This window comes from Neophocaena asiaeorientalis, unplaced genomic scaffold, assembly GCF_003031525.2.
Source record: "Neophocaena asiaeorientalis asiaeorientalis breed wild unplaced genomic scaffold, Neophocaena_asiaeorientalis_V1.1 scaffold126, whole genome shotgun sequence".
Lineage (NCBI taxonomy): Eukaryota > Metazoa > Chordata > Mammalia > Artiodactyla > Phocoenidae > Neophocaena > Neophocaena asiaeorientalis.
Genome location: NW_020174565.1, coordinates 436,761 through 464,741, shown reverse-complemented (window position 1 = coordinate 464,741; position 27,981 = coordinate 436,761). Strand labels below are relative to the sequence as shown.

General features: G+C 38.8%; 1 protein-coding gene, 2 long non-coding RNA genes and 1 other non-coding gene across 4 annotated transcripts in view; 2 read left to right on the top strand and 2 right to left on the bottom strand.

Annotated features, from left to right (window-relative positions):
• On the top strand, nucleotides 1–21,422 carry LOC112408359 (uncharacterized). Its single transcript, XR_003004933.1, has 3 exons — nucleotides 1–167; nucleotides 9,155–9,250; nucleotides 21,369–21,422. It is a non-coding gene; the product is annotated as an uncharacterized LOC112408359 (long non-coding RNA).
• Nucleotides 6,862–6,967, bottom strand: LOC112408365 (U6 spliceosomal RNA). Its single transcript, XR_003004935.1, has one exon. It is a non-coding gene; the product is annotated as a U6 spliceosomal RNA (small nuclear RNA).
• DSG3 (desmoglein 3) overlaps nucleotides 17,815–27,981 on the bottom strand; it is a 28,910-nt gene continuing 18,743 nt past the window's right edge. The window contains 6 exon segments of the mRNA XM_024757960.1: nucleotides 17,815–18,432; nucleotides 19,356–19,603; nucleotides 20,991–21,054; nucleotides 21,358–21,497; nucleotides 25,232–25,489; nucleotides 27,363–27,587. Of these exon segments, the coding sequence (XP_024613728.1) occupies nucleotides 17,815–18,432; nucleotides 19,356–19,603; nucleotides 20,991–21,054; nucleotides 21,358–21,497; nucleotides 25,232–25,489; nucleotides 27,363–27,587 (1,553 nt within the window).
• Nucleotides 21,417–27,816, top strand: LOC112408360 (uncharacterized). Its single transcript, XR_003004934.1, has 3 exons — nucleotides 21,417–21,475; nucleotides 27,199–27,350; nucleotides 27,731–27,816. It is a non-coding gene; the product is annotated as an uncharacterized LOC112408360 (long non-coding RNA).

Here is a 27,981-nt window from a genome sequence, read left to right as displayed (position 1 = left end):
TGGCGCGGAGGAGAAAGACGAGTGACGCCCGGACCCCGCGTCCTCAACCGCGGCCGGGTGCGTGTGGCCCGCTCTCCGGGAGCGAAGGTTCTGGAGCAGGATTTCGGGTGGTTATCTCCGCGAAGGCTTCTCACCTCTTCCCCTGGCCCCTTCAGTGCTTCCCACAGGTATGCCCCTTGTCTGGCTCAGGGGAAGCCGTTATTAGAAGAATCACACATGATCCAAATGGACAGTTCTTCGGCCCCTTGTTAACTAGCTTCGACTGGCAGAAAACTCTAGAGGGGTTCAGGGAAACATATACGCTTCGATATGATTTATAGAATCTCTTACACAAAGTGTCACTAGAGGTCAGAATCCTCTCTGCAATGGTTACTTAGCTGTGTGACCTGGACAACCTCTCTGTGCCTCAGTTTCCAGATCTGTCAAATGGGATTAATGGCATCCAACAAATAGGACTGTTGTGAAGATTAAATCAGAAAATCTGTATGATGCGTTCTGTAGTGTCTAGCACATCCGGGTTCAACAAATGGTGGTGGTGTTATTATTTTTGCAAGTGTAAATATTAAGTTGGATTCTTCTCGAAAAAAACAAACTCTAGAATCAGCAACAGATTAGGAAACTTCTAAGAAAGGCTAATTATTGACAATGAAGTATTGGAAGAGCCTATAAAAGTTATAAACGGTTGATTTGCTACTAGAACGAGACATTTGGCATCAGAGTTGGCCAAAATAGCAGAGTTCCTTTTGTAGTTAAAAGTGCCTTCCTCTCCCTCCCCCAGTATCTCCTACCCTTCTTTCCCCAGTTCTAATCTTGCCACTTTTCCAGATCCAGTACAATGGCCATCTCTGCCTTAGTCCCTTTCTTCCTAAGCTGCCAGGGACCACTCCCTCTTTGAGCTGAGAACCACATTTTCCTCTGTTTAGGGAGTAAATGCAGAGTGACTTTTCTCATAGTGTTACTTAAGTATCAGTGGCTAAACTGAGGACAAAGTATCTAGGAGGAGTGTCTGCTTAGTTTCCCACTGTTTCCAGTGACTAGAACAGTGCTGAGTACCATGATGGACTCTCAATAAACGTTGGTTACGTAGCTGAGCCAGGAGGGAAGAATGTCTTCTAGTTTCCACTCCTTTCTCTTGAGTTAGGTGTGGTTGGTAGCACCGTTGGTGATAATTCTCATTCCCCATCACTGCTGGGAAAGCTACTAATTAAACAAGACAGGCTTTACCAAAACACTCACAAATCATCCCTGGAAACTATACATAAATCCTACCTAAAATTAGTGCTCTTGCAACTGACTCCTATAGGCAAGTATTTATGCCTCATTATCTAGAGTTTGATCTCTGTTTAGTAATGAAGATAATTGTAGCTTCCAGAATGAGAAAAGCTAATGCAAATTTTATTTCTGTTGGATTATTTACTCTCCCCTGGAGGCTGTCAAAGGCAATTTCAGGAAAGTATTCCTCTACAAGACATTTATTGTAAGGCTTTGAGAGAAGATGTCAATACGTGTACAATCCAATGCCATAGTATGTCATTCTTGAATTAGTTCCTTCTGAAACTTATGACTCAGTGAGTTGAAGGGACTTGTTGGAAGTCACATCATACAGAGCTAGTTCTCTAGCTCCTGACTTTTTTCTGCTGGCATGAGAGTCAATCTATTTCATAAATCTCTTTGCACAAGAACAAATGCCATTCCCAATGAAGTGCTGATTGCTTTAAAGTAAATTGAAGTGTTAACAAGATGTGAAAGGTTTAGCTTGCAGGTTTTTCCCACTAAATTGTTGAACATTATGGTAAATGTACTTTTAAGACACGTACTTATAATGCATCAGTTAAAAAAACGTACTTTGTGCAAATAATTAGCTTTAACATCTAGATATATTCAAAATATCTATCTGGGTTATGTTTCCCAGCATACTTTGTTTCACATGTACACACAGGTGATTAGCTTATTAGAATCATCTCTTAGTATTATCTAAAACAAAAATGTTAAATAAAAGTTTTCATAGAGACCAACAAAAACTGGTTATGACAGTCAAGAAGCTTTCTCATAGAATGTTGATTAATAAAGGGTATGTGAAACAGGGAATATAGCCAATATTTTATAATAACTATAAATAGAGCATAGCCTTTAAAATTGTGAATCACTATATGGCACACCTGTAACTTGTATAATATTGTACATAAACTATATCTCAATTTAAAAAACGAAAAAAATAAAGGGTATGTGGATACAGGAAAAACTATGACACATATCTAGGTCAAGGGAGAAGGGCGAAAAGAGGAGGAGTTTGTTTTCTGGTTTAGTTCCACTCATTTGTTCATTTATTCAACATTTAGTTTGTCTCTGTTCACCAAACATTTAATTTGCATTTTATTGTCAATACAAAGATAAGTAATCCAAGAAACAAAAATAGATGCTTATGAAATAGTATAGCTATACCTAACATATAGACTGTTATAAGTGCAGTGGTAGAACTATTGCACGGTATAAAGCAAACGTAGGGAAGAGAGTACCTAGCTCATGCTTTGGACCGTGAGGTTGGGGTGGAGTGGTGTGGTGAGCTGATTCTTAAAGGATGAATAAGCTGTGAAGGAGACATTGAACCTGTCAGGACAGAGTAACTCAAAGCATAAAGGCTGTTGGTGAAGAGTCAGGGGTTTCAGATTTATCTAAGAAAAAAGCATTTTTTTTTTTCATAACGTTGACACAAACAGGAAAGTCAGAAGTAAAGACTTTTTTGTGTGTGTGAAAATTGAATTTGAGATATTAGAGCAATATCCAATGAGAAAAGTCCAGCAAGTAGTTTGAAATGAGAACATATTTGCAGGTAGATTTAGGAGGCAGAAAGTCGCCTAATTTTCTTTCTTTTCGACTATTCTTTCGCAATACATTTCTTATTCTCTGCCAACCTGTTAAGTGTTTATGCCTTTTGAGTCCTTTCTATCTTTTCTTCTTACTTGGTACCTAGCACGACTCTGTAGCCACTCCCATTGTGCAGATCCATCACAGCTTTCTCTTCTGAGCTTCTAACATGGGACATTACCATTTGGACATTTCATAGGGACATCAAACTACCATAATAAGTTTGTAGGGATATCAAATTCAGCATACTGACAAAAAGATTTCCCTATCCCTCTGTACCTCTCCAGCTCAAGCTTGCTACTTCCTCATATGCCTTGTCAACTTGGCCACCCAAGCCAGGAACCTGAGAGTCATCCTCAATTCTCCTTTTTGCATTCTCTCCAATTATTGTACTTAACTTTCCTTTCATTCTCTGTGGCTGTGTTCAAAGTGACTCACACAACCTACATAGCAGCAGTCACACTGTGGTTTATGGTTAGTTCATTCCTGTCTGCTACTTCGATTGTTTTCCTTTCTCAAGATTGTTACTTCTTTAAGAGCAAAGGCCATATCATATTCATAGTGGGCCCAGCCCCTTGTGTCCAGCACATATTAGATGATCAATAAAGATTTGTTAGACACATGTAGAGCACAAACGTACGGACACCAAGAGGGGAAAGTGGGGTGAAGTGGGGTGGTGGGGTGATGAATCGGGAGATTGGGATTGACATATATACACTAATATGTGTAAAATAGATATCTAATAAGAACCTGCTGTATAAAAAATAATTAAATTTTAAGAAAAGATAAAGCTACTTTACCTTAAGGGAAAAAAAAAAAGGTTTGTTGAACCAAGCCCACACGGAAGGAACTAATTACAAGTGGAAAAGGAGAGTTATAGGGGGAAGGTGTTTGAAATATCCACTCTGGATGGATTAATAGTGGATCTGGTCAGAAAATGTTGGTCCGAGATTGTGTGTGTGTGTGTGGGGGGGAATGCACACGCATACATGTGCACATACACACATGCACGTGTGTTGGTGGGTGTTTGTCTGTTTCCCCCAACGATACTGCAGCCCAAGAGCTGGAGAGGGGTAGCAGACTGTGGGTGTGAGTCAGAGTTTCACAGTAGCCTGGCTGATAATTAAGAGGTCAAAGTGTCTGGGATATAGTATCTCGGGAGTTGAATGTGGCAGGAAGGACATGAACAAGGCAAAGCAGGAGGAGTTCAGGGTCAGGTTGAGAAGAGAGTGTATCACACTAGGAGTGGAGAAATGGGAGAGGATCATCCTTCCCCTTTTTCCTGGAGAAGGAATCATGGTCTTTTTCCATAGAGGCCAAGGCAAGAGGGACATCACAGACACTAGGTGTCAGGATGTTGAAATCTTCATGGATTCTCCAGTTAGCTGGGCCAAGAGCTGCCTCGGCCTTAGGCAGTAAGAGAACAGCACTGGCTGATTTGGGGGGTGGGGCCTCTAACAACAGGGTGGGAAAAGCTTTGCTACCTTTCTGAGCTAGAACTTACAGAGTAATAATCAAGCCCAGTAGACTGCCAGCCCCGTGGTCTAGCACAAAGAAGCCAGCTTATCTTTGGTGAACAGTCACCGCCAACACCCTGCCTGATAGAGAGCCACATGCAGTGAGTCACAGGCTCTAGCTGAGCTGCTTCCCAGAGGCTCCTCCCTGTGAGTCTGTAGATGAGGACCGACTCCTCAGATGCAAAGTCTCGAACCAAAATGACTTAATGAAATTGTCAGCAGTGTTCACAGACCAGAGAATTAGAGGAAGACGCTACAGTTGCAAAATGAGATTTGGCTCAGCAAAGAAAACAGAATTGTCTATCCTTGGGTCTAAGTAGAGTGCTGAACCAACATCGTCAGAGATTTTTTTTCGAAATAAATCATACACTAGTTTTACAAGGTGATGAGGCTATAATAATGCTGAATTGAGGTGTGTACAAAGCAACGATTGTCTAGAAAACCTCAGCAAGGTCTTCATGGCCCATCAGAATGCCTCTCCCTCCTACTGACTAAGGTCTGAAATTCTTTAGCTGAAGGTTCCCTTGGCTGATACATGCATATTCCTGGGAGGGTGGCATGCTAATCTCTTATCGGTTATTTACATCATAACATGACACCACAGATACACCAAGCATGCTCCACCTCAGAGTCCTTGTACTCTCTGTTCCTTTTCCTGAGAAGGTTCTGCTCCAGACATGTACCAGGTTTCCTCACTCTTCACTTTTTTCCCCTCAAATATTACCTTATCAGTGAGATCTTCTCTGACCACCCATATAAAAATTATAATTGTTCCCACCCCCAGGGCTCCCCATCGCCCTCTCCTACTTCATTTTTCTTCTTGGCACATCACAATTTAAAAGACTGTGCATTTACTTATTTATTATCTGTCACCATTCATTAGAATGTAAACTTCATGAGGGCTGGTGTTTTTCTCTATCAATTGCTATGTATTCAGCACCTAAACGGTGCCTGATCCATTGTAGGTCTTCATTATATACTAGTGGAACATGTGAATGAAAGAATAGTGAATATATTGGGTTGGCCAAAAAGTGCCTTTGGTTTTTTAGTAAAAAGAAAACACGTTTTTCATTTTCACCAAGAACTTTATTGAACAAGGTATTCATCCTTCTGCCATTTTTCAGGCAACTTCATAATTCCATCTTCCCAAAACTTTCTTTTTGAGCAAAGAACTGTTCCAGGTGCCTTTTACAGTCTTCTAGGGAATTGAAATTTTTTCCATTAAGAGAATTTTGTAAAGACTGAAATAAATGGAAATCCGAAGGTGCAATGTCTGGTGAATATGGCGGATGAATCAGAACTTCCCAGCCAAGCTGTAACAGTTTTTGCCTGGTCATCAAAGAAGCATGCGGTCTTGAGTTATTCTGATGGAAGATTATGCATTTTCTGTTGACTAATTCTAGACGCTTTTCATTGAGTGCTGCTTTCAATTGGTGTAAGTGGGAGCAGTACTTGTTGGAACTAATCGTTTGCTTTTCTGGAAGGAGCTCATAATAGAGGACTCCTTTCCAATCCCACCGTACACACAACGTCACCTTCTTTGGATGAAGACCGGCCTTTGGTGTGGTTAGTGGTGGTTTATTTCACTTGCCCCACGATCTCTTCTGTTCCACGTTATTGTACAGTATCCACTTTTCATTGCCCGTCACAGATTGTTTTAAAAATGGAACGTCTTCATCAAGTTTAAGTAGAGAATCGCATGTGGAAGTATGGTCAAGAAGGTTTTTTCGCTTAACTTATATGGAACCCAAACATCAAAGCGATGAACATAACCAAGCTGGTGCAAATGATTTTCAGTGCTTGATTCGGATATTTTGAGTATGTCGGCTATCTCCCACATGGTATAACGTTGATTTTCTCAATTAATATCTTGATTTGATCACTATCAACTTCAACTGGTCTACCCAACGGTAGAGCATCATCCAGTGAGAAATCTCCAGCTCAAAACTTCGCAAACCACTTTTGACACATTCGATCAGTCACAGCACCTTCTCCATATACTGCACAAATCTTCTTTTCGTTTTGATTGCGTTTTTATCTTTCTTGAAATAATAAAGCATAATATGCCAAAAATGTTGCTTTTTTCTTCCACCTTCAATAATGAAATGGCTACACAAAAATTCACCAATTTTGATAAGTCTTTTTAAATTTTTTATTATTATTTTTTTTAATTTTTAAATCAATTAATTGTTTATTTATTTTGCTGTATGCGGGCCTCTCACTGTTGTGGCCTCTCCTGTTGCGGAGCACAGGCTCTGGACGCGCAGGCTCAGCGGCCATGGCTCACGGGCCCAGCCGCTCTGCGGCACGTGGGATCCTCCCGGACTGGGGCACGAACCTGTGTCCCCTGCATCAGCAGGAGGACTCTCAACCACTGCGCCACCAGGGAAGCCCCTTTTTAAATTTTTTTAACGTCTTTATTGGAGTATAATTGCTTTACAATGGTGTGTTAGTTTCTGCCATATAACAAAGTGAATCAAAAAATATGGAACGCTTCATGAATTTGCGGTCATCCTTGCGCAGGGGCCATGCTAATCTTCTCTGTATTGTTACAATTTTAGTATATATGCTGTCAAAGCGAGCACAAGTGTTTTTTTAAATGCACGCTCATATGACAGCTGTCACACACAGTCTAACAAAATTGTTTCAATGAAGTTAAAGACAACCGAGTGCTACTAGAGCCATCTTAGGGAAAAAACCGAGCAAACCTTTTGGCCAACCCAATATTTTCAAGGTTATTTTGGAGGATAGGTGTGTGTGTGTGTGTGTGTGTGTGTGTGTGTGTGTGTGTGTGTGTGTAAAATGAGGGTAAAGGGGAAAAGAGAAGAGAGCATTATATTCCTGGAAGGACATGAGTAAATGTCACCAAACTGAGGTGTGGGTGTGCTGGGAGGCCTGCTTCACTGTGGACAAAATCCCCCTACCTCACAATTTTATCACAGATGGGCCTGCTAAGGCTTCCCGAACAGTACAAAGTTTGAGGCGTTTAGAGGCCAGTGGAGAACATTTCTGTGTTCTTTCTCTTTTTCAAGACGCCCTTCCTTACCGCGGGAACAAAGTGCGAAACCAGAAACCATAAACAATATGGAAAATCCCTTTTCCCTCTGGAGGTGAACAAAGTTAGCATTCATTACAATGTTGACTTTATCTCTCCACCTACAGTTTTCTGAAAAAAATTTCAGAATAAATCTCTAGCTTTGGTTTCACCCTAGGGTTTGTTTATAGGAATTCTTGGAAAGATAAGGGAAGTAGCAGGGGCTGGGGAAGAGAGGAGGAGAGTTTGGTTGCTAATAGCAGCCCTGGACTGTGTGACAGGACTTGTAGGGCTTACGGGCAGCCCAAGAGTGTTTACTGAGAGTGTCAGACAGAAACCATCATGCTGACCCAAATGTGACTAATGAGCCTAGGGAGATCCACCAAAAAACCCCTCAGAAGACAGAAAAGAATACTGGTTTCTCGGAAGTTACTTCATTCATTTGCACGTAGACAAGTGACATTCTTGCATATCAGGAAAAAGTGAAATAGAAGCGATGCAATGGCTTTGGAGAGCAAAGGTGGAAGTAAAATACTGGCTTTAAAGACCTTTTCAAAATGATCTGACTGATGATTATAAATACTGTAGTAGAGAGAAGCAAAATTTCAAAAATAAATAACAATTTCCATGTTAAAGAAAAAGCAAGGATTCAAAGAAATTAACTGATTTTAAGTTACTTTCAGAACTAACGTTGTTGGTGGTTTTTAAAAAACTTTTGTACCATGCAAGTCGATGCAGCAGCTTATTAATTATCAAGTTCTGAAATTTGTGATTGATTTACTTGTTAAAATCATTAGAGCACATTTAAAGTTATTCCTTAATGATGTTACTTACTTGCATTTTTGACATCCCCCTTGGGTGGAGAAAGGGTTGATTCCAGCAGGGGAAGCAAATGGAGCCTGAGGGTGAGCTTGTCCATGGGAGGGTGTGAGCTTGTGAATGTCGTTTGTCACACGTACTACACAGAAGAAATATTGGGAACTACTACCCTGCTGAGCAAAAGTTATGATATTGTTATTCTTGAATCCCAAATTTGATATGACAAATGCAAATTACTTCTGTGTAACTTTACTTTTATAGTATAAGCAATTGAAAATCTTTTACTATGATAAATAATAATTTAATTAACTCAGTTACATCTGTACACACCCAGGAAATAGGAGAGTTGAAGCACTCTTTCAGATATCATAAGAAAGAAAATGAAAATGTCCCTGGTAGGGTTTCCCTGGTGGAGCAGTGGTTGAGAGTCCGCCTGCCGATGCAGGGGACACGGGTTCGTGCCCCGGTCCGGGAGGATCCCACATGCCGCGGAGTGGCTGTGCTCCGCAGCGGGAGAGGCCACAGCAGTGAGAGGCCCACATACCGCAAAAAAAAAAAAAAAAAAGTCCCAGGTATGTGAGCATTTCAGGATTTTTTTTTTTTTTTGCGGTGGACCTAGTTTGAGTTTCATCACCTCGTCTAGTTCCCATTTAGAGATTTTATTAGACAGAAATATGTTCAAACATTATCAAACGAGTTAAGCAAAACTGTGATACAAAAAAGGCAGTGGGAAAAAATTGCTCCTGATAACTTTAGTTTTAACGATCACAGTAACCCTTACCAGCTGGTCTGAGGACATTTGTGGTTAAAGATTTTTTTTAAATCATAGTGTTTATTATGAACATTACTATATGCCTTGAAAGCAGACCTCTTATTTTACAAAGGAATTGTCTGCTAATTTGCTATAACATTTTTTTAGGTGGACCTCTCTTAACTTCTACTGAAACAATGTCTGAGTGATTCATACCTTTGGAGAGAGTCACACCCATTTCACGCAGAATCAGCTGCAAAAACGGTAAGTCAGCCAACAAAGACTTCTTGTGACTAACTCTCCTGTGGGTATGAAAGAAGAAGAGAGTGTATCCTTGTACTTCTTGCTTAACTTTAGGATTAGAACATTCATCTGAAGTAATCAGTAAATTTATGACAACTCAACAGGTTAAGCAGAGCAGTATTACAGGGAAAACTTGTTGAACAAAGAAAAATCCATGTGAAGGGTCATATGGAAGAATTGTTTTATGGTTCATAAAAGTGCCATTGTGAGTTTCCATTGTTTGGACCTTGGAATTTTCAATAATAGGAATCTCAAGTCCGTAGAGTATGGTTTATTGTTCTTTATAGCTCGGATTTTCACTTTAGAAGTATGAATAAGCCATCTAAAACCAAAAATTTTGTTTAAATCAGAGGACAATTTTTATTCTAGGCTTCAGGAATAAAAAGATGATGGAATTTTTATGGAACATTTTATTTACTTTTATTTCTTAGAGACTAGATGCATTAGGTCAGTTGGTCAGAATGTGAAACCTGAATCTCAGGTGTGATCCGTGGTCCTATATGGACAGATAGGTGCCACATATGTGATTTGACAGGAAAGTGTCTGTGCACTAAACACTCCACCTCCTGACCTATGACCTAATGATAATGAAATTTCACTTTGTTTTTTGAGTCTGCAGATATTTAAGTATTAAAGGTATATACTCCAAGGAGGAGAATAAGTCATTTTCTGTGATTTATACTTTGCTGTGAATTAATTTATCAAACAATTAAAAAACTTATCAACTAGTTATGGTCAGATTTTTAAAGGAAGTAGGAAGTAGTGATTATGAAAACATTAAGCATATCCTATTCTAGAAATAAGGTAATAAAATATGCAAAAGTAAAGACAATTTAACTTCCTTCTATTTTATGTTGGGTCAACTAGCTTTTGTAAATAAAACTTCTTTTCACTTGGCACCATAAATCCTATAGAAACTGGATGTAAATTGTGGTCATTTTCTTTGTACAGTAATTAATGTTCTAGCAGCATTCCCTAACATGCGTATCCTACTGGAGGTTGGGTCAGTAGCATCATTCCTTTTATGCTAATTTGGAAGTAACTACTTTTTTTTGCCCAAAGCCACCTCGCTGCCCTATTTTACTTGGTGGAAATGACATAGTTAGAACTCTTAGGGTAAAAAAGCCTCCCATTCTGTCCTTTTCCAAGGGAGCTCAACTGAAATATTGCAGTCACCTGGTCAAATTCTCATTACTTGTTTGGCTACAAGTCACAATTTGATTTGAATGAATTCATCTCTATTTGCTTGTGTATTCAGAGGAATTTCCAGTGCAGAGTAGAGTAGACAGGACAAGTTCTGTGGTTAGGCAAAAGATTAGTGAAAAAGAAATATTACAGTGGCAGTTTGGAATCACAAGAATAGAATTGACCTAGTTAATTCCTAACTCTACCTTTGATGGACAAGTTACTTTTCTTTTTAAAATTTATTTATTTATTCATTTATTTTTGGCTGCATTGGGTCTTTGTTGCTGCACGCGGGCTTTCTCTAGTTGCGGTGAGTGCGGGCTACTCTTCGTTGTGGTGTACGGACTTCTCATTGCAGTGGCTTCTCTGTTGCGGAGCACAGGCCCTAGGGCGCGCAGGCTTCAGTAGTTGTGGCTCACAGGCTCTAGAGCGCAGGCTCAGTAGTTGTGGCGCACGGGCTTAGTTGCTCCGCGGCATGTGGGATCTTCCCGGACCAGGGCTCGAACCTGTGTCCCCTGCATTGACAGGCGGATTCCTAACCACTGCACCACCAGGGAAGCCCTGGACAAATTACTTTTCAGCCTGTTTGAGCATCTGTAAAACAGGACTTAGGATCGGATAATATAGATGTTTTGAGTTTGTATGGTTTCAGTAGTTTTGTATGTCACCACTCAACTTTTTGAGTTCATTTTAAAGATTGAAAAAATAGTAATAATTATTTTTATTTCAAATCTTTATGAGTGCTGTGTCCCAAGTGCATTCTTGTAACTTCTTTACAGAAACCTCATGAGGTAGGGAATGTTATTATCTCTATAATAATAGTCCAGAGAGGTGCAAAGAGGTAAGTAACTTGCCAAAGACACACAGCTAGTAAATGGTGAAGCTGGGATTTGAACTCAAGTACTTTGTCTCCAAAGCCTGAACTCTTAACCATTTACTTAAAACACGCAATTGAAAAACAAAACAAAGCAAAAATTTCAAGTTTATCTTTCGTTAGTCATTAAAATATAATATACAGTTATTTATTGTTTTGTTTTGTTTTGTTTTTTGCGGTACGCGGGCCTCTCACTGTTGTGGCCTTTCCCGTTGTGGAGCACAGGCTCCGGACGTGCAGGCTCAGCGGCCACAGCTCACGGGCCCAGCCGCTCCGCGGCATGTGGGATCCTCCTGGACTGGGGCACGAACCCGTATCCCCTGCATCGGCAGGCGGACTCTCAATCACTGCGCCACCAGGGAAGCCCAATATACAGTTATTTTTGATTGACTAACAGATGGAATGAAATTTAAAAATTTTCTTTTAGGTCCTCCAGTAGTAAGTTTTCATTTTATGCAAACTAGCAGGTTTTCTTTGCCTGACAGCTCACAGTTTCCTATCAAAATATTCAATAACACCTCCTGATTTGTTCTTTCAGTGGAGACATCCTTCCCTAGCTAGAGTTGGCAAAGGTGGCAATAGCATGCATTGGCTTGTTCTGGAGGCCCTGGGAGAGTGTTGCATAGAGAAGGTCTTGGATCATCCTGACAGCATATGCCTTTGTTGTGGTTTGCAATTCAAAAGAATATTCAAAGACCAGCACAAAGAGGACAGTTCCAGGGTCCAAGAAAATGTGTATAGAAAGAGTGGCTAGTTAGAAAATCAACTTAGATTTCAAACATTAGCAGCCATAAAATATCTTCTGAGGAAGAATCCATAGCAGTTTATAACAGTTGAGAGGAAAAGGGAAGATGAAGAAAAATATTGTCAAAATTTATTAGACTAAGGGTTTATTATACATTAAAATTTTTTTTGACATACAAAAAGTTGTACATAATTAATGTATGCAACTTGCTGAGTTTGGAGATAAGTATAAACCTATGAAACCATTACCACAATCTATACCATAAACCTATTTATCACCTTTAAAAGTTTCCTCCTGCCCTTCTGTTTGTTACTGTTATTTTGTGTGTGACGAGAACACTTGACATAAGACTTACCTCTTAGCAAAATTTTAAGTATACAATACAGTATTTTTAAGTATAGGCTGTATGCTATACATTAGTCTCTAGGACTTATTCATCAGTTACAACCGAAACTTTGTACCTTTGACTAATAGCTCCATTTCTTATTTCACATGTTTTTACTAATCAAAAGTTGTGGGTGTCAGCCCTGGATGAGAATAATTAAAAGTTTGGTCAGGCAAGGCCTCTTCATTGTGTCTTACCTAAAGAAATTTAGGTGGAAAATTTAGGTGATTCTTTTCTTTTTAATCATACATCTAGAGAGTAGACTCCTTGTATTGTATATATATATATATATATATATATAGAAACTTTGTTTCTGAGAATTAGTGTCTGGTCCATGGGTTGGATGATGGCAAGACACTGCTTCAGCTATACCAAGCTACATAGTTACTGGAGGCAAATATGTATGCATATGTGTGCATATGTGTGCGTGTGTGTGTGTGTGTGTGTGTGTGTGTGTGTTTCTCCTCCTAGTTAGGACCATACAATCTTATTATCAATACTAGTCAGTAGGACATGGACGCCATGACTAAGTTAATCTCACATTGTGTGTTTAAATACTCATTTTTGGCTTAGTAACAAGGCCTCCTTGCAGGAGTAGAAACCATACCATTATGTCATTTAAATAAATCCAAGATTACCTGATTCTGTATTGCTTTATAATTAAGAAACTTCTTTGCAATCTTTTCTTGATTATGAAAGAATATAAATACTTTCTCTGCCTTCTGAGGAAATGAGGACATATTCTTTCAATATCAATGTTTGGCTTTTATCATAATTTGATGTTCTGTTTTCATACAAAATTTACTGTTGCTAATTTAATAAAAATTCAGCTCACAGAAAACATAAGGAACCGTTTAAAGTTATTATTTTAAAAAAACAAGACAAAAACCCAGTTCATAGATACAGAGAACAGACTGGTGGTTGCCAGAGGTAAAGGGTTGGGAGATGGGCAAAATGGGTGAAGGGGATCAAAAGGTACAAACTTCCAGCTATAAAATACATAAGTCCTGGGGATGTAATATACAGCAGGATCACTATAGTTAATAATATTGAACTGCATATTTGAAAGTTGCTAAAATCTTAAATGTCCTCATCGGAAGAAAAGACATTTTTTTGTAGCTATGTGTGGTGACAGATGTTAAATAGACTTATTGTAGTGATCATTTTGCAATATATATAAATATCAAATAAAAAATTTTAAATATAAAGTTATTTTTTATATCTAGACGTACGTCACATAACCTCTTCTAAACAGTGTGCTGTCAAAGTAAGTCTCAGGAGTTTACCGGAAAAGAGATTCCGTGACTTCCAGGTAGCTTGTTTCTGTTATTAAATGTGGAGGAGAACTGCTCACTGTGACCTGAAAAATAAACCCAAGTATTTTTCAAAACAGCAACAAATCATGTATTTACATTCTTTCATCTATCCCTACCTTTTTATCTTTCTATCTCTACCTTTCAATTGTATATATGTATACATATATATGCCTACATTGTACTGCTTCTTTAATCTTTAGAATTATATCTAGATTTATAATCTTTTTATTGTATAATTTTCATTGTTTTCTTTCCAATTTTTCATGTTCTACTCAAGTCAGAGCTGAAAATAAACAGATTATTCTGAGAGAGTAATAAGTATTATTATTGCTGAATAATATAATTCAGTAATATAATAATATTATTATAATATAATAAATATTATATATTTATTATTATAAATATTTTAGTATATTATAAATAATAATAATTATATATTTATTATAATAAATATATTGAAATATTTTATAAATTATAATAATACAATTAGATTTGTGTCACTTGTATGACTTTGAGGAAGTTACTTTGCTTCTCTTTGTCTCTGTTTTTATGACTGTAATCTCAGGGCTACTGTAAAAAATAAATTAGAATATAACTTTCTTGGCCATCTGGTAGCCCTCACCAATGTCACGCTTCTTCCTGCTCTGGTAACTGCATCCTTTGCACTTTTAGACCATCACTATCTTGAGTTTTAACTACACCTGCATTGTGCTTAGATTTTTTTTTTTGCATTTGTAAAAAAAAAAAAAAGTCCATGTATAAAAGAAAAAGAAAGCAAAGACACCAACCTGGAATGGCCTATGTCTTGTCATGGAGGGAATTGTAGTGCAGTCTGGATCAGGCAAAGCAGAAGAAAGCTCAGTGTTCTTTGTGGAAAGCGTGTTGTTTCTGGCACCTGGAATTTAAATAATTGTCTTCTTTTCTCATCAGTTATCCCCCTTACATAAAAATGATCTCAGACTGTGCTGTTGAGCAAGTCTTAAATCATGTGATCACGGATTCAGAATTACTCTTTGTAGACTCAGTAAAGGAGTTGAGAAAATGCTGGATTGCTAATAACAAGAAGGAAAGATCCGTAATTTTTACTTAATTGCTAGTTGTTTCTTATTTGCTAGTTGCAGTGAAGCTAGTCAGTTGAATGTACTCCTTTACACTCTTACTTGATTTCTGAAAATTAAGATAGGAGAAACTGATCTTGCTGGTTTTATTCGTTCAACTTTCTGTGAAGAAGAGGAACTGGTGATTTTTTTGGAATTTACCTGCGTAGCTTTCATTTTCCTGAGATTGATTTGGAAGCCTGAGTTAAGCGATCCACTTTTCTTCACTCAGCATTCACTCTAATCCAGTTTCTGCTCCCCGTACCCCAGGTCCAGGTTGAATTGTCTGCATTTAAGAATGAGGAGGGTCAACCAAAGCAAGATCTGAGTTCTGAAGGGAGTTGTTTTGTGGCATCCCTTTAAAGGAAGACATAAAAATAACAGGCATTTACTGGGAGACAAACTCACCGCAGGGGCTGATGGCTGTCACCAAGGTCATGGTACATTTTTGTCACCATGTTAGGCCGGAAACCTTACTTTCTCTTTACTTCAACTTCTCTCTGAGTCTTCATAGAATGTCAATTTTTTTTGCCTGAGAGACCATTCCAAATTACCAAACAAATAATAAATGAGTTAAATCATCCAGTTAATAAGTTTGCCCTGACCTCGTCCAGCACCTTATCCAGCACCATTTCTACCCGAAGAAGAGATCCTGAGTCCCCCAGTACTTCCTTCCTGCCTGGGAGGATGCAGAAAAAGTATCAGCTAGAAAAACAATGTAGAATACTGATAAAAATGCATGTGCAATCTCTTTTTTACATCATATTTCTTAACAGTTATTAACTGAGAGAGTAGTTCAGCTTTTGCTAAATGGTTAAGGAAGTACTCATAAATTTGTTGCAAAACAGTTTTATTATAACAATGTTTGACCGTTAAAGTTTTAGTATATACTGTTTAAAAATTATAATACATTAAGTCAAAAGACAGTTTTTAAAAAGTTTTTCTGTTGAAAACAATTTTTATTTTTAGTGAAAAAATACAGATACATTTTTGCTTTGAATTTCATTTACATGGCAAATCAATTTTAGGTCCTCCTAGACAAGATTGATCTATTTTTATTTTAAAACTCCTTTAATTTCAATTTTTCCCTTATTAGTCTTTACTACTATGTCATAGTTTCCTCTGCAGTTTGACAACGAAGCAAAATTCTCATTTCATAAGTTGGATTTTAAGAGGCAATGTTAAAATACTTTGAGGATCCTGAAAACACATTTGAACTTGGAACAAGGGTTATTCTGATTATTAATTTAATTCTCATGCATAAACAAGAGTCACAAGTCAACTCTGTGTTCTAGATCTCAGAGCAAGACCCCTCTATTGAGAAGAGGCCCCAGTGGTAACAGCAAGGTGACTTCCTCAGGACCTGGCAGGCTGCTCCAAAGGGTCTAGCTCCCCTCACTTCAAGATGGGCACCCTGCAAGCCTTGTTGCCACAGCTGCCTAGTCTTGGAAGAACAGATTGTCTGTGCTTCTCGGGCTGTCTTAACACATGCCTTCCTGGTGGTCATGGCACCAGGAAGAGGGAAGAATGCTAGATGTAAGGACGTTTAGGGGGTTTCTTCCCCCCCCAGGAACCCTCAGGACTGTACACTTCTGGGTTAAAAAAAAAAAACAACACACTTTATTACTTTGCATTCCATCTAAAAAACAAATATAGGTTTTGAATATGGCAAAAGCCAGGAAGGATTATTTTATATACAATTAGAGATAACAGAGCGTAGAGCCAGACGATGACCTTGTATAGACTCAGTTAAGGACAAAAAAGTTGATAAGAGGTTAGGGTGCTCTCTATGGGCTAAAGGCTGAAGACCTTGAATGATCAGAAATGATTTGAAGAACTGCATTGCCATCAGGGTAATACCCCTGAAATGACATATTCTAAGCTGTCGCTTACCTAACATTGTTACGCTCAAGAGTTAAATTGTGGTAGCAGCTTAATTTAAAAGGAGTGATACTTAATAAAATAGAGTTACTGATAATTCCTTTCTGTATCGCTTTTTGACCAGAAACACTGTGTATAATACACATTCACAAATTTCACTATGTGTCATTCTAGTCAGAGGCCTCTTTTGCTTATGAGAAAAGCCATGTTTTGTATTCCCATGAAGTCTGTAGACACAGTTAACAAGATAAACATCACTATAAGTGATATGTAAGTTACAGCTACCTACTGACATTTAAAAAATAAAGAGTAATTTTCAAAGACTATTAACACAGGATTACTGTTACTGAGAAGTGTGTAGGGAAGAGCTTAATGTAAAATATTTTCTTTAGGTAGATCCTTTCAAGGTGATTTAATAAAACACAAAATATTTATACCATACTAAACTTTCCTAAGTTTTCTATGATACTTCTATTTCAAAATTGTCTTATTGTGAGAATATAAGGAATATAGATGCAGCGAGTTTAATGCATAAACCAATACCATTAGCTTGAGCAAAAGATGTACACAGGGTTTCCCAGCACCAAGAAGATAGCAAAAATTCAACTGCAACTACTTCCTTTTTTCCAAGCAGCTCAAAATGCTTTAGCAAAGACCTTATGACCATATCATTATTAATGATATAAGAAAAGGTGAAAGATTCAACAACTGGGGCTCTTGACTCCAAGCACTTAATCCACTAAAACACATGGCATTTGAAGTTTAAAAATTATTAGGAAAATGTCCCACTGAATATGATCTCAAGATTTTTTTGGTAAAACATTAAGATTTACTAGGACTTGAATAGTATTTGAAAGTAAGAGTGACAACACATCCCATTTGGGGATATAAACTAGACAATTTAGACTGTAATCATGATCAGTTTATAAGAGTAGCAAATAAGTGCCAAATCAGACCAATACTGTGAGATTTGCTATGCTATTTTGAATAATTTGGTTCAAATATCCATATTTGGCCAGTATATAATTCCAGTTCATTCTGGTCACATCAGAAGGGAACAAGGATCTTCTGTACAGATTTTACGACCTGACCCTTGTAGCTCTGCCAGACCATGTAGGTTGCCAGGAACACTGGAAATGGGACAAATCACTCTTTCCGTCACTATTACATTTTATGTGAGAAGTGGATCAAAGACTGCAGTGGAAGGCTGCACGTAGGAACCAGCAGCTGAGCTAGTCTCTATTACCAAATAGCTACCATGCTGCAAAGGGTCAGGGATGGAAACGGCTGGCTGGAGGACAGAGCCAGAAGCAGACAAAGCAGATGCTCCCTGGCTGCCTGGCAAAATCTGGTACCTAACAGATTCTGACTGCTGGACTTGTACGGATTGGCCACAGGATTCAATCCCAGAACCACTCTCTTTGGTGGGTGGCTGAGAGTTTTTGGCTTCATCATCCATCCCAAGGCTTATCTCTGCAAGTTTTTTAAATTTGGAACTGAGTGAGTCCAAGCAGCTGTCATCAAACTCATCAGCAATAAAACTGCAACAACCCAGGGAGCCGATGGGAGAACCAGGGGCACCTGTTCCTTCGTTATCATAGATCAGCAAGCAATCGTTTGCTTCCTGGCCATCGTCTTCCTCGGCACAGGCAAATGCTTTCTAAAGGTGGAGAAAAGTGGAAAAAAATGAATCGTAAGAGACACTCAGTGGAAGAATGTAATATTATACCATTCTTAGAACTCAAGGTTTGATCAAGAATGCGTGATTTAGGTAATCCATAGAAGGGCACCCTCTGTATCAGCAATCTTGTGAGAGTCTGACCCGTAAATAGGGCCTATGCCACACCTCGGAATATTCCAAGAATCCTCATCCTAAACAAACCCTTCCTGCCAGTCTCTCCTCACACACAGTGTCAGCCTTCATCTGCTCTACCAGGCTAGATGCCAGCGCTTGCCATTTCTGATACCGAAACTGTAGGTGAAATCCGTTCTAAAGATGTACCAACCAAGAGGCAAGCAACCTGCCTCCCAAAGTCCTCTCTGTTCTTGCACCCTTGTCCCATTTTGATTCTATGCTTCCTGACACTTCACCTAATCTTGGACCACAGCCCTCGTTCCCCCTTTTATGTTTGGGTCATTAATTCAATGGTTCTTCAACATTTTTGGACATGGACTCCTTGACAATGTGAAGAATACTCTAACCCTCTCAGAAAAATGTTTGCAGATGTATTCTGACATACTTCATGGTATTGGAAATAGAAAATAAGCTGCTTTGTATTCCTAAAGAGGATGCTGCTGATCTGAAATGCAAAAGGTTTTGCTTTCTGTTGTTATTCCAGTTGGAGGAATGAGGTGCCATATTCTCTCATCTTATGTCTACCGGCCCCTCCTCCCTTTTGACCAGTAGCCGGATTTTGGCAGCCATCTTAGGTTATCTGTATTATTTTACAAGGAGCCTCTACGTTTTTTGCTTGTATTTCACCAAGCTGCAAACAAACGAACTGTAAAACTGAAGTAGAGTCAAGTAGAAAGATCTCTAATGTAAACAAGGTAACAAAGCCACAAAGTTTTCCACCAAATTACCTGAGAAAAGTAGGAGTCTAGGAAGTTCATGTTTATTGCCCCTTCACCATAGTCCATGTTGGTTCCTTCCATGGAATGCCTTGTTCTCATTGTTCCGGACTGTCCTGCGGAACAGTTGCTAAGTCCAGCGGCTGCTCCGAATTCTGCAGCGGCTCCAGATCCTGCAGCTGCTCCAAGCCTGGTGGTCACTTCCATTCCCAAAGCTCCTTCCATCACCATCCCTCCAGTGTATGTATTTGTAAAAACTTCTAAAAACAGGAGAAAATTCGATAACATCTCATGCTGTGATTTGTTTTGTTTTGTTTTGTTTTTCCTGGTCTTTGATATCCGTGAGCAGTTGCCAAGTAAAGCAAGTATGTGGGAGAAAATACAATTTTATGACTCGAGGTTATAAGAACATCCCGCAGTCTGTTATGTGAGAGTAACAGAGGAGGTGAGGATGTAACAGAGGATATTAGCAGATGAAATAGCTCTGAAAACATGCTAATTGAAAAAATATACAAAGGAAATAGATTTTCAGTGACAACGGCCAGAAATGGAAAAGTAAAAACAGAATATTCAGCACACAGCAATGGAAAGCTTCTAATGTAATGCTTGTTTGTTTTCAGGAAAAAAGAAATTATAATTAAGCTGTCATATTGGCTCAATATGGAAACCAAAGAGGAAACATACATAATGTAATCATGCAAATTAGCAGATGCTAATTTGGTGTCTTGGTGCTTAATGAAAATTTAATAAGCTGTGACTATTTTGCCTGTTACTTTTACATTGCATTTTCATGGAAAGCTATTTTTTCTAGAGAATTCTGAATATAGTTTTTGCTATGTAATTATAATGGGAGAAGCAGGTAAGGATTAAGGATTAAGGTAGCTGATAAAGACAGTTACCTTTTTTGGGGAGATCTTATGCGGACTTTTCAGGCTGGACATTTAAAAACAATCTATTGCTAAGCATGGAATTAAGAAAAAATTGAATATTAGGCATTAGGTCTTACGGTTCTAGTTTACACCTTAGTTGTAGCGTTGAGATAAGATGAATAAAATAGTCATTTGGTAAACCAAAGAAATAAATAATTTCACCTATATGACAAATAAGCGATCCTTGTCCCATTATGATTAAATATAAGAATTGGTAATTGAACTCAAATCAGGATCCTGTTAGCTCTGGGGAAGGAAGAAGGGCAACAAGACCTAGGATGTGCACACATGAGACTTTAACTGCAAATATTACTAATGTTGATAGGCAAAGTTGGGTGGTGAGTACGTAGTGTTTGTTATATTTTCCTTTACTTTTCTATATGTGTGAAATCTTTGCTTATTAAAAAATTAATAATTGACCCCCTGAGAGTTCTACTTCAGTTTATTAAACTTTGGAAAAGTATAACAAATCTTCAGCTAGTAAAAAATGGTGACATCAGTGGACAAATGAACTTATTGAAGCCAGAGCTAGGTCACAGAATTGACTGATATACTAACAGTAAACCATTTCATTGAAACCCTATTTCAGGGGTAACATCTCTCAGTATGTGCACAAATATGCAAATTATTAAGAAAAGAACTTAGAACATTTCTTATCGTTCAATATTCCTTATTTAACCCATTATTGCTTTCAAAATTAAATTTTATGTTCACTTACCAGAATTTTCCATGAAATCAACTCCATTGGCAGTTATAGGTGGCACATAGATATTTGCGATTTCCTACAAACCACATGCAAAAAATAAATACATTTAAAAATTACCCAGATTTCACCAATATAAGTAAGATATGCAAATGGAGACATTACAAGAATTCCAAATTCTTCCAGGAGTAACCATTTTTATGATTTGACATCTGAAGAGCTAAGATCCTAAAAGGCTCCATTCATTTTAGTACTGACTCTCATGGGTCCTTGAGGGTCAGGAGTATCATTTTTATACCCCATTACCTCTTTATCTATATGAATATAAATCGAATTTTGTTCTGTATGATTGAAATAAATGTTTTACAAAGTGTATCCTCACTTTGTCTTCAGGTTGGGCTCCTTCGATTCCCCACGGACGAATTGTTCCTTCTGAACCATCAGGCACTGGCATGAATCCAGCCGTCACTCCCCCGATAGGACCGGTCCCAAAGTAACAGGTCAGCAGCAGAAGGGGGGCCACTAGTATATAGGAAAACAAAATATCAGAACATTTGAATCACTTGGAAACAATTTGACATGGCAATTGCCAGAAACATTACAAAGAAAATACAATATTTTTTAACGCTTATGGATAATCTAATAGAAAGCAAAATTCGTTTCTACAAAATAAAATTTAGTAAATTAAGCATACTAAAATTTCACCTGATTATGAAACTGAAGGCGACAGATCAGATTATTCTTGAGACACGTATATTGTTTTCTTAAAATAGGCACTGTTCGATGAATGATAAAGGTGGCCATTCAGTTCCTCAATCATTTTCCGTAATATATATTTTTTTATTATTGCACTTATTTGTACATGTTGAGGCTATGTATATGGTGTCAAGTGAATACACACCTGAAGAGTCAAGATTTTAGGTGGGCATTATAGTGATTTGGTAATCTGGTCTCCAGTGATCTCTTAGAGAATAGCCATTAACTTGCAAACTCCCTCAGCAACTAGAGTGATGATCTAATATCATTGCACTCTTAATTGTGACTTAGGAATTCGTAGCTCGGAGGGGCCTTCCTGCCTGGGTAATTACCATTCTTTCTGTGTGTATCAGTCACATCTTAGCAATAAAGATTAACATCATTCTCAGGCTAATGGGCCAAGAGAGAAAGGAGGCACTTCTCAGTCTAGGTAGTCAGTGACCCCACCTCCACCTTTGGCCTGCTGAGGCCACCTGAATCCTAATGTTTGAATTCTGTTCACTTACTGGCAGCTTAGTGAGAGATTTAAGAGTATATAGCCTCTGGAGTCAGACTTCTAGGGTTTGAGTTTTGGTTCCACCATTCACCAGCTGGACAAATTATGTCATCTTTTCTTGCCTCCATTAACTGATCCAAAGAATGGGAGAATATATAATATCTACCTCATAGATTGTTGTGAGGATTAAATGAGTTAATATAGATAAAGGATGGTACTGAGTGTCATGAGGACTTGCCAGTATTGTTTGGATGGGCTACATCAGTTGTACAAATTAGGTCAGTTTTATATATTTTATATATACATAAATGAAAAAAATTAGGTCAAGTATATAAAATAAAATAAGTTGGACATAATACATTTTCTCAAAATTTAACATAATGTTCATATAAGTGATACTTCTAAAGGTTTTCTTTGCTTATTGCCATTCTTAATTCTATGACTTTGTTAAATGTGTGGGAAGGGTCGAATATTATAAATGGACAAATTAGTTTTGAAAAGTAATGAATATATATCTGTATGGTCAGTATTTTTAGGTGGCCATAGTAGTCTTTTAGAAACCTTGTTTATCATTGTGTGTGCAATATGTATTAGGTTTTTACATATGCATCCAGAGAAAGTTCTGTCCTGCACAAAATTCAAGATACGACATTTTGCAAATGGTGATATTTCACATGAAGCAAATGTGATTGTTGGAATAACGGAGTATATGACCTCTGACTGCCATCCTGAGCCACAATCCCAAATGTACAGTAGCCTAGAGGATATATGCATACCTCAAAATTCAACATTTCAAAATCAGACTTATCATTGCCACCCTACTTATCTGTGCTTCCTCTGATATTTTCAATTTCAGTTAATGGTTTCAGTAGCAGCCAAATTCAGTGGTGCCTGTGGACTTCTGTTCCACTCTTCCTATCTATTTGTCTCCAGATCCTCTCCATGTACCCGCATCGTGCCTTGCACATCAGTCCTTTCCTTTCCAGTCTTATGCCATGGCTCAAAACCTGGCCTCCATCATCCCTTGTGAACTATTACAATAATCTCCTAACTGTTCTCTCCTTTTTAATTTACAGTACACACTGTGCCAATGTTATCTTTCTAAAATGCAAATATGATCATGTTAGTCTTTTATTCAAATACTCTCGGCAACCTTCCTTTCCATGTGTGTGTAAGCTCTTTCAAACTAGTCCCAAAGCGTTCTCCAGTTTCATCTCCTTCACTCTCCACAATTTCCCCTTGCTTTAACCTCCCAAGGCTGTGTGCTTCCTAAAACCTGCCAAGCATTTTCTGGCTTTGGCTCACGCTGTTACCCTTTGGAAACACCTTTCCCTCTTTTTGTACTTGCTATAGCCTACTCATTTTCCAAGGCTCAAATGGATGATTCCCCTGAGTCTGTGAAACCTCTGCAATATTCCTTAGTGTTCACTTTTATTTTATATTATATTATTATATATATTACAGCTTTATCATGGTATATGTTTTCCATAGAGTTAGACATGAATGAATCTACTACTACATGAAAACCAGAATCAAGTTCCCTTTCTTGGGAACTTGATTGATCTTGATTGAACTTGATTGATCTATATAAAGACTCATATATAGGTACTTGAAAAATTTTTGGTTTTGAAATTGACTAGTCATGACATTGGAAAACTGAAACTCTGAGTGTCAGTTTCAGCTATTAAATGAAATGATGCATGGTAACTTTAGAATAGTAAACACTTAAGGGGAAAGAGGAAGGAGAATATATGGCATGTGTAGGAGGCCACTAAATGTGTGGATAGCAATTTATTTCTTTTTTTTAAAGAGGTCTGAATAAATATGGCAAATATTAATGTCTGTTAAGTCTGAGTTGTGGTTATATTTGTGCTTGTCATGGCAATTTTCTGTTCTTTGTGGTTTAAGAATATCTCATAAATTAAAAAAAATTAAATTAAGAGGTTGAATAATCATTTTAACTCTAAGTGTCTATGATTCTATAATAAATTAGGGAAGTGACTGTGAATTTATCAAGGATTTCTTTTATTTACACTATAAGAATTTGCCATGAAGTTCTTTTTTTTTTTTTTTTGCGGTACGCGGGCCTCTCACTCTTGTGGCCTCTCCCCGCTGCGGAGCACTGGCTCCGAACGCGCAGGCTCAGCGGCCATGGCTCACGGGCCCAGCCGCTCCGCGGCATGCGGGATCTTCCCGGACCGGGGCACAAACCCGCGTCCCCTGCATCGGCAGGCGGACTCTCAACCACTGCGCCACCAGGGAAGCCCGAAGTTCTTTTAAATAGAGACTTGTTGCATTCAAAATACTAATTGATTCACACGATTTTAAGTGTAACTTTTTGAAACCTACCTATTAAAAGAATAAATTTTAGTTTTATTGAAAAATAATACATGTATGTAATTTCCCTCAATGTGTTCAATAAACTTAATATATTAAGTATGAGAGCCTTACAGGAGTATATTTTCAGGTAGAAAGCTATTCTGAGGAAATTCTAGATTAAGCAATAACTTCTCAGAGTCTATGATATATTTATGTGCATCGTAAAGCTCAAGGCTTATGATATCTTATATATTTTCCCTAAATTTATTTGGTCAGGGTTCTATTTTATTTTAGAATTTCATGAGATTTGTATACAAAGAAGACATTTTAGAAAGTGCCACACTCATCGATAAAGTCATTATTCTGACCATGAACATCATGGCCAGTGTGTAGACTATTCATGCTTCAGTTTTTTCCTTCTTGAGTCTCTCGTGTTGTTTTCTATATGTCTAACATATACGACTTGCTTCTCTGTATTATAAATACAGATTGTTGGCAGGTGACGTGTTAGCTTTAAACATTTCTGATTTTTCCTGAAAATGCCATTTCCGATGCTTCCTGAAAATACCATTTCCCCTCAGCTTTGCCTCTAAAACAACTGCGGAGATGCATTGTCCATGCAGCGGGAAGGCCTCTGCATGTGCTGACACCCAGTGCAAGCAGGATGATGCTGCAGCATACTCACACAGCAGCAGCAGAAGACCGAGGAACAGTAGGCCGATGGCGGCAGGCCCCAGCCTCCCAGGCTTCTCTTTAATAGGGGGCTCAGGGGCTCTGGTCGGGCTCGAAGTTCTACAGATGTTATTGTCATCACACTGACAGACTTCCAGAGTCAAGTTCTCCGGGGTCTTACACCATATGCCCTCGCTGTCCTTGACGACCAGGGAGATGCTGTACACCCCGGGAGATACCGGCTCCGTGCTTTTTAGGGTTGCAGAGGTGTCTGAAGGGAAACAACCAAACGAATCAGCAGTAGAACAAAGCGTATCTTGCTCCTTGTTCTGAAAACTATGTTGTTTTTTTTTTTCTTTTTGGTGAACAGAACCAGAGTTGCCATAGACACCACTGTCACAAATAGTAGGGTGAGGCTTGAGCAGATACGAGGGCTTTCGGAGATCAGTGGGTGTATGGGGCTGTACTTCCTCCTGTCCTCCTGTCTGCCCCAGATGGGCCCATTATTCTCCCCCGTGAAAACTCAGTCCTATATTTTTCCTGCGGTACGCAGGCCTCTCACTGTTGTGGCCTCTCCCATTGCAGAGCACAGGCTCCAGATGCGCAGGCTCAGCGGCCATGGCTCACGGGCCCAGCCGCTCCGCAGCATGTGGGATCCTCCCGGACCAGGGCACGAACCCGCGTCCCCTGCATTGGCAGGTGGACTCTCAAACACTGCGCCACCAGGGAAGCCCCTCAGTCCTATCTTGATTTTCCCCCAAAAGAGGAGGGGAGATGGGCATCATTTAAATCCCAGACCTCCTTCTTCTGGGACTTAACCACTCTTCTGTACGTCTGCACCAACCCCTGGACCCCTGGTGTAGACCTCTGAATGTAGCCCTTCCGCCTCACTCCATGCTTTGGTGCCTGACTTATCAAGACTGAGTTTCTGCTTTGGCTGCTGCTACTTCAGCTGCTCCTGTCAGTACTCGTCCCATGAGCCTAATGCCAGTTGTATGGGATTCCCTGCGGTGAAGGCCTGTTGCTTCTCTGACTCATGAGCAATGATCATTCTCCATTCTTCATTGCTATGCTATCCCTTCCTAAGTGGGCTCCAGCAGCAGCTCTCATAAGCTGTAGGGTTGTATCCCTTGAATCATTCTTGACCCCATCATGCCCCTTGACATTGTGCCCGATCCACCTCGTCCAACCACTGCTGCCTTGCCTACCCTCACCCACACAGGTGTGTCTAGTGCCAGGTCCTGTCTCTCTATGATGTTTCTTTTGTAGCCTTTTCACTGGACATGTGTCTGGTAAACCCATTCAGCTACATGCACAGTTTGGAGCTAGATCCCTACACCAGGATCAGCAAGACCCCAGGAAAGAAGGCCACGGAGGACAAGATGCCTTTGGTGACTCTAGCAATGTCAGATCCCTATGACTAGGGTACCACAGAGTAAGCACATTCATGAAAGGAAGCAAGATTAGTTCAGAAAAGAGCTACAGATAAGTGAGTTCATTTACAGAGGCTTTGAAGTGGCCTGCTGGTCATTATAAAATCCTCAAAGGGAGAAGATTCTTATTGTCTAATGGCTTTTTCTGTGAGACTCCTGGAAAACAGAGGAAATGTGAAATTAGCATGATAAAGGTTAAGAGAAAAGGAAGGATGGATTAGCTCTTGCCCATTGGCTAATAGGTTTACAAATTTCAGTCCACCATGCTCTCAAGATTCCTGACTAGTGACCCACTAGTGACAGCCTTGAGCAGGCTGACCCCTCCAGCGCTTCATGTCTGTTGACAGCCTGCAGACATGAAGGCTGTATTTAGAAGCCTAAACAGCTCTGCAGTAAAATAGGTGCCTGACTCTAATCTTTTTATTTTTTGGGGGGTGCCGTGGAGGTACAGATAAAAATATAAAGATATCCAAAAATTGGAGTCCACATGAAAAGCAGAAAATATTAAATAGTGCTAATATTATATCATCCCTTTTCTTTCCTGAAGAGAGAAGAAATTCATGAGGCTAGGACCTCATCTTCATTACAAAGAATTTTAAAAACTACTCTTGGAAAGGAACTGCTCCCAAATGAACTCTCTCTTAACCTTCTGGAAATATAAAGAAGCAGCAACTTTCATTTGTGGAAGCAGCTTTACAAGTAAGTACTCACCATCAAGTTTTGTGATCTTCCACTCTGGCACTTTTGTAGTTTGCTTGTCCTGTGAAAATGTGTAGGAGCCAGTATATTTATCGTTGTCCAGTAATATAGCTTTGACAACCACGGAGAGTGATGAACTACAGGCTGTTTTCTTTTCCAGGACAATTTTTGGACAGTTTTCATTAAAACCAGGTAGTTGGACATATATGGTGCCTGTAGCAGTTTCACCTGTTTTTTCTATAAGAGTGACATTTTAGAGTTAGAGAAATGTACACAAGTTGTACAAAAAATAACTAAATAAATAAACCTTTAAAATTTCTCTCACATGCAGCCAGATTAGTGTATCTACTCATGAGAAATTGTATTCGTTATTCCCACAGGTAAAAAGATGTCACCCAATTTCCACACCTTGTTGAGAGCAAATTTAAATTTATCAACTTGGCAGATGTCTTGATTAGAAGCATGGCTATTAATTTAATATGCTTGGAACCAAGACCTATAAGGTGATAAATTAACTGATTACAAATGAAATCAACATAAAAATAATAGTTTTCTTAAATGTATCCTACTGCACGAGCCCATACTGTGTGAAAGATTTTTGCTTCTAAAGCTTGAGCCAAAGTATTTGGAA